Consider the following 7610-nt stretch of genomic DNA (forward strand, 5'->3'; position numbering starts at 1 on the left):
TTCAGTTTATATTTCAGATTTCCAGCAACTTCAGTATTTTTCTTTCAATCTTATTGAAATAACACAAATATATTTTATATGCAGATCTCATCTGGGTTATTTTAAAAGACGCAATTCAGAGGGAATTTTATAAGGAAGAGTTAGTTTGTACCATAGCAACAGAAGTAAGCCATGCAGCCCTTCGAACTTGTTCCATGATTCAATGAGATTAAAGCCGATTTCTGATCTAACTTAATACCCAGTAACTTCAAAATTCCTCAATCTCAGATTAAAAATTAATAATTAGCCTCACATCAATGAGGTTATAGAAAAATTGCAAACTTCTCCTACCATTTGCATGAGGATGTGTCTCCTAACTTCAATCTTGCAAAATCTTGCTTTAACTTATACCTCAGGGCCTTGATCCCAGATTTGCAAATAGTGAAAACAGTTTATCTCTACCTACATCACACTTTTTAAAAGATTCTTTAATGGGATGTGGGTGTCACAGACAAGGCCATGTATTGTCTATCTTCAGTGCACTTGAGGAGGTGGTGATGAGTAGTCTTTTTCAATCTCCGCTGCCCAGTTCCTGCAGGTACACCCATGTTGCTGTTAAGGAAGGCGCATCACAATTTTGAACCAAAGATGCTGAAGGAACAGCAGTATATTTTGAAGTCACGATGGTGAGTGACTTGGAGGGTAACTTGCAAGTGACAGGGTTCCCCCATATGCCTGCTGCTGCCTATTTTCAAAGATTGTTTGGGGGTCTAGAAGGCGCTTTTTAAGGAGTTGTGGTGAATTTCTGCAATGTATCTCATAAATGGTACACAATGCTGCTTCTGAATGCCGGTGGAGGAGGGAGTGGATGTTTGTGGGTGTGGTGCCAATCAAGTGGACTCCTTAGTCCTGGAAGGTGTCAAGCTTCTTGAGCGTCATCAGAGCTGCAATCACCCAGGTAAGTGAGGAATACTCCATCACACTCCTGACATATGCTTTGTAGATAATGGACAAGACAGGGAGGAGTCAAGGGTTGGGTTATATGCTGCAGGATTCCTGGCCTCTGATCTGCCCTTGTAGCCAAAAAATTTATATGGCTAGTTCAGTTCAGTTTCTAGTCAATGGAAACCTTCAGGATGTTGATAGGTGGGAGATTCAGTGATGGTGAAGCCATTGAATGTCAAGGGGTAATGGTTAGTTTGCCTCTTGTTGGATATGGTCATTGCCTGATACTTGTGTGGTGCGAATGTTATTTGCCAACTGTCAGCCGAAGCCTGGATATTGTCCAGCTCTTGCTGCATTTCGACATGGAATGCTTTGGTATATGAGGAATCGTGGATGGTGCTAAACATTATGCAATCATCAGTGAACACCCCAACTTTTAACCTTACAATGAAGGGAAGATCATTATGAAAGCGGTTGGAGATGATTGGTCTGAGGACATAACCCGAGAAACATATGCAGTGATGTCCTGGAGCTGAATCCTTTGCGAGGGCTCCTTGAGGCCACACTTGGTCAAATGTGACATTGATGCTGTCATTCTCACCTCACCTCTTGAATTCTGCTCCTTCTATCATGGTAGCATCATGAAGGCTACAACATGGTCCTGACCGAACACAAGCTGAGTGTCACTGAGCAGGAGCTGCTTGAAAACACTGTTAATGACAGCATTCATTGACATCACCAGATGGCTTGCTTGACATCACAAGAGTAAATCAAATTGGCTAAAGGCAGAGATGGATCATCCACTTGGCACTTCCAGTTGAAGATTCTTGCAAATGTTTCAGCCTTATCTTTTGCACTGATATGCTGGGGTCCTTCATTATTCAGGATGAGAATGTTTGTAGAGACTCCTTCTCCAGTGAGGTTTTTTCAATTGTCCACCACCATTCACGACTGGGCATGGCAGGACTGCAAAGATTAGATCTGATCTGTTGGTTGTGGAATCACTTGTCCCTGATTACTACTTGCTACTTATGCTGTTTAGCACATAAGTCGTCCTGTTTCTTCGCGTCTCCACTGTGATAGTTCATTTTTAGGTATTCCTCATGCTGCCCCTGGAATGGCCTCTGCACAATTCTTCAAACCAAGGCTGATCATCTGACTTGATGCTAATTGTAGAATAGGATACATGCGAGGTGTTGAGGTTACACACTGTATTGGAGAATAATTCCATGCTGCTGATGGCCCGCAGCATGCCATGGATGCCCAGTCTTCAATTGCTGGATCTATTTAAAGTCTATCTCATTTAGCGTCATGATAGCACCACAGAACACAATGGAGGGTGTTCTCAATATGAAGACAGGAATTTGGAGTCAAAATGAACATGTGGTTGTCACTTTTAACAATACAGTCATGAACTGGTGCACCTGCAGCAGGCAGATTGTGAGAATGACACCAACAATGTTTTTCCATCTTGTTAGCTCCTTCACCTCATCATCCAACACAGACCCAGTCCAGCAGCAATGTCCTTTAGGATTGCACCAGCTCAATCAGTAGTAGTGCTGCTGAGCCACTTTTGGTAATGGACATTGAAGTCAACCCGTCCAGAGTATCTTCTGTGACCTTGCTATCCTGAGTCCAAGTGCTGTTCAACATGGATGAGTCTTCATTAGCTCAAGACTCTAATCAGCAAGAGGTTTCTTTGACTACAATCTGAAATCATTTTTGGTCAGATCAGATAATGAAAGCAGTTTCTTTTTCTTCAGGACATTAGTGAACCAGATTTATATTTTATGACAATCAACAATGAGGTCATCATTTGACTTCTGAATCTAGATTTCTATTGAATTAAACTTGAACTGTCTGCTATGGTGTGATTTGAACCTTAGTCTCCGGAGCATTATCTGGATCTCTGGATTACTAGCCCAGAGATAATACCACAAGGTTATCACATTTCCTCAATATCTTGAGAGCTTTGAACAAATCACCCCAAAGCATCTAGGGAATTCAACATTCATTCTCCTCATAATTTAACACGTGGTGTCATTCTGGTAAATCCACATTGGACTCCTTCAAAAAAAATCAATACATCTTTGCTAAAGTGTGGTGCCCAGACCTGAACACACGAACTTTCAAGTCTCTTAGGACACATAACACATTATTCCAGCGCTAAGGCACAGCTGTATGTATTTAGTGTGTGCCGTTAAAGCCACAGCTCTAACTTTAATAGCTTCTGCTGCTAATTAGAAGTCGACTAACTGCAATGAAATCAACAGTGGAATTTTTGCATTGAATGGGAAGCGATGCACTGAAATGGAATAGACAAGGTAAACGTCTGCAGGTCACATTCTGATAAAGCACTGTATGCATAACATGAACCCATCTGAATATAAACTATACACTGCCATTCACTGAAGTTTTTATTACCCTTGTGAGCTCCCTTGTTCTCATACCTCAGTGCATTTCCCTCTTCTTTGGTGATGCTCTGGTCAGTCATAGCAACCTGCTTCTGAAGTACACTCAATTCTGCTTCAAGCTGTGAAAATAAAAATAAATATGTCAACTTCACTTTCAGGAGAAATTATGCATCTTGCCCAAACCAAAAGGCCATCACTGTCCTGTCTGTTTGCCAAGCAGAGAAAAAGACAGTCAAGAATCCAGCATTGTCTCACTTTCCATTCTGTTCAAAGCACTCAGGAACTAAGTGAAACAACACTGGATTCTGCAGTATTTCCACTTTGGTTACAAGTAAACATTCCAAGCAAATATGAGCATTCAAAATAAAGGCTGTCATGAAATTGTGTTTAGAAATACAAAAATATATAGCTTTCTAGATTTTAATATGATGGAAAAATACAGGAATGCACAATGGACACAGTTAAATACTAATTAGCACAAAACAAAGCATGACACAACATATCTTTCAGAGAACTAGTCAACAACTATCATTCGTAGTTCTTTAATCCCATTACAATCTGCTCTGTTTAGGCTGTCATGTAATTCAGTAAATTCCCTTCCCAAGTAAAACTACAAGCAGAGAATGATCTGTATGTACAATGTAACTGGTGTACAATACAGACTAAGTATGTTTTCCATGTTCTGTACATAGAACTTGTTGGGTTTTTAAGGCAAGTAACAGCTATTAAGTAAGTGAATAATTTCCAACATTTTTGGTATTTTGAATTTGCTGTGAGCAAGGAATGAGTTTGGGTTCTAGCATCCAAAGGTACTGATACATATTTATCGTGGTTGTAGAAGTGTTTATTTGACAGGATGAGAACTTTTCAAAAGATTCAAAAATCAGAAAAACAAAATGATATATCTCTCCAAGCAGAGTTTACTGAAGTAGGATAGTTTTGTGTCACGGAACCAATTCTAAATAAGCTGTGATTTCTTGTTCTTGAACAGATAGAAAATTCAATGAATTGACAATGCAGATGGTGCCATCTAGTTCTTGCTAAGGAATGTTGCCAGTTGGAAAATTTCAGTGCTTCTCATATAAAGCTGCTGTGTTTACTGAAAGCATAAAAATAGCCAAAATACATGAAATAAATCTATTGATTTCCAACACAAATTTGTGCCACACGGCTTTCTTTGAAAACCCAATATAAAATTAGCTGAGTGGTCAGAACAAATCAGGACTTCCAGTACAAAATGCCTTCAAATAGTTTCAGAACTCCATATATTGAAGTGCAGTTTTCTGATCATTTACGACTGATTTTCTAAAAATAATCAAACTTTATTTCAATTCAGAAATGTTAGAGAAAGCATATTGAGTTTGAAAACATTACAAATATGATACAAACTTCAGACACATTTATTCAATCTTTACATTGCCATTGGCAGTGGTTTCAATCTTAATCTGCCAGCAAGACAGTATTCCAATGCTTGATCGCCAGTGAGGCACAGAAACTCTGATTATTGCTAGTATTGGCATATTTTGTCACTTCTAGCATCATTCGACTAAACACACACACTTCAATCTTAGGCTGTCAGCAAGTATGATACACAGAATCCAATTGCACATTGTTATCCCGTTGTATCATTAAATGCTGCCATCAAAATAGTCATGGTTTATGCTCTTCACTGATCTCAAAATGCACATGTATCATTTTCACAAAGTCTGCAAGATGCAAAACATCTACAAATCAAATGAGTTTCATCCCCACTTGCATCTGGCAACTAATGCTCCAACTGGTGTTGTCACAGACTTCCATTTTCAGTGGGTCTACCTATGCCACATATAGCTGGAAGGCCACAGCTGTGCTTTTCTTATGTGTTGAAGACTATATAAAGCCTGTTCATGATAATACTTGCTCCTAATCTAACTGATAAAGGGAATGAACTGATAAGGTAGCTCCAATTGCATGGTAGCGTGCTCATTTCACCTAGCTATTCAAATGGAGAAACTGCACATTTCAACAGGTTCTCTGCATCAAATTGATCAGTTGCCTGAAAGAAAGTCTATCTCTTCCTCTTTCCATGGAGGGGATGATTTTTAATATTCATTCACAGGATGAAAGCATTGCTGGCTAGGCCAGCTAATTCACTAGAGGGCAGTTAAGAGTCAACCACATTGCTGTGGGTCTGGAGTCACTTATAGGCCAGACCAGTTAAGGATGACAGTTTCCTTCCCTCAAGGACATTAGTGAACCAGATGGATTTTTCTGATAATTGACAATGGATTCAGGGTCATCATGAGACTCTTAAATTCCAGATTTTTATTGAATTCAAATTCCATCATCTGCCATGGCAAGATTCAAACCTGGGTCCCCACAACATTACCTGGGTCTCTGGATTAACAGACCAATGTTAAAACCACTAGGCCATCGCCTCCTCTGGTAAGTGATAAAGTCCATCAAATGAATCAAACAAGACAAAGACCTGGTCTAGATGACATTCCAACAGAAACTTGAAGTGTACTTGGATAAAGTGGACTAACAAATCTTCAAGAGTATGTGGCATGAGGAAAAATTTGCACATGGCCTCAAGGAGCAACAAAGTCAGCATCTGGAAGCAGAAAGGATCAAAAACCCTATGTGACGAGCACCAAGCAACAATCTCTCAAATGCAAGAAAGATCCTTACATGAATCTTATTAACACATTCATTAGACAATTTGGTAGATCAAATGCTGCTGGAATTAATGTGGTTTAGGACCAACTGCGGAACAGCAATATGGTGCTTGCAGCAAGACAATTTCAAGAAAAGTGCAGACAGCAACATCAGGATCTGTATATGCTGTTCAGAGAACTAATAGAGACCTAAACTAAAGCTTTTGAGCGTGTGAATTTACTTGGTTTATGGCACCATATCTCCAAGCTAGACTAATCAAACAAATTTGTCAAAATCTGCATGATTCGAGGTGTTTATGCCTACAAAAAAGACGTTTAATGTCTTTAACATAACCAATGATCCAGAGGTAGGGTGCCTTGTGACTCCCCAACTCTTCACTTTAGTCTGCCATAATGCTCAAAATCTCACTGGACAGCCCTGCAAGTTCAGATGGGTGACAGCCATTGTGGGAAGATCCTGCATGCAACATCAGGAGTGGAAGACAATGGGCTTTGGATGGAGGTGGGTGCAATGCCCGAGTTAGAATGACTGTGAGACAACACACTGAAGATGTCAGCACTTACTCTTGCAGAGTACGCAAGGTCATACAGCTTCTCCTAGCACTGCTAGGCATTCCTCCAAACCGGGCTACTTCAGGGCAGGCTTGCAGCCTATGAAATGGTGTGCAACTAGGGTTTAAATATGGAGGCTACAGCACGAACAGCACAAGGTCCCAGCACCAATGAATATTTCTGCTGCTCCTGAGCACAAAACTGCATGAGAAAAGTCACTAGGGCTCAGGGAGGGAAAACCCTCTATGAAACTTCCCAAATTGACACAGCTAAATTTTGGAAATTTTTTTGCCCTACTGGCACTTGCAATGAAGCATCAGACATAATCATTGTTGGCATTAATTTCAAAGTTGTAAATTAATTCTCATAATTTTGCAGTGTACTCTGTCAGGATGTTGCGAAGAAGATACCAGTGAACACTTCCAAAAAGCAAGTTCAGCCTACAGCCTACACACATGATCTTGCATGGAAGAAGCAGAGGAACACAGAAAATAGAAGCAAGAGTAGGCCATTCAGCCATTCAAGCCTTCTCCACCATACATTCTGATCATGGCTGATTATCCAAGCCAACAGCTTGTTCTCGCTTTCCCCCCTTATCTCTTTAGTTCTGAGTGCTCTATCCAATTCCTCCTTTAAATCAAACAATGTTTTGGCCTCAACTGCTTTCTGTGGTAGTGAATTCTGCAGGATCACCTCTCCCTGGGTCAAAGAAATTTCTGCTCATTTCAGTCCTAAGTGATTGACCCCCATAGTCTGAGACTCACCCACTATCAAGAGCATCATTCCTGTGTATGTCCTGTCTAGTTTTGTTAGAATTTTATGCATTTCTATGAGAATCCTCACTCATTGTTTTAAACTCCAGTGAATATAATCCTAACCAATTCAATCTCTCCTCATTGCTTCTTGGGTTGGTTTGACTGATCAGTCTGGTAAACCTTCCCTGCACTCCTACTACAGCAAGAACATACTTGTCAGATAAGACCAAAACTGCACACAATATTTCAGGTGCGGTCTCATCTGTCAGGATGTTGCGAAGAAGATACCAGTGAACACTTCCAAAAAG

The 7610-nt window shown here is 40.2% G+C and overlaps 1 protein-coding gene across 4 annotated transcripts in view; it reads right to left on the reverse strand.

Moving 5' to 3' along the window:
- The window catches only part of LOC109931990 (mitotic spindle assembly checkpoint protein MAD1-like), a 645529-nt gene that overhangs the window by 463879 nt on the left and 174040 nt on the right, over positions 1–7610 (reverse strand). For all 4 annotated transcript variants that reach the window (XM_048609842.1, XM_048609840.1, XM_048609841.1 and 1 more), the window contains exon 5: positions 3375–3457. In XM_048609842.1, the coding sequence (XP_048465799.1) occupies positions 3375–3457 (83 nt within the window). The remainder of the gene's footprint in view (positions 1–3374; positions 3458–7610) is intronic.

This window comes from Rhincodon typus, chromosome 21 (assembly GCF_021869965.1).
Source record: "Rhincodon typus isolate 14 chromosome 21, sRhiTyp1.1, whole genome shotgun sequence".
Lineage (NCBI taxonomy): Eukaryota > Metazoa > Chordata > Chondrichthyes > Orectolobiformes > Rhincodontidae > Rhincodon > Rhincodon typus.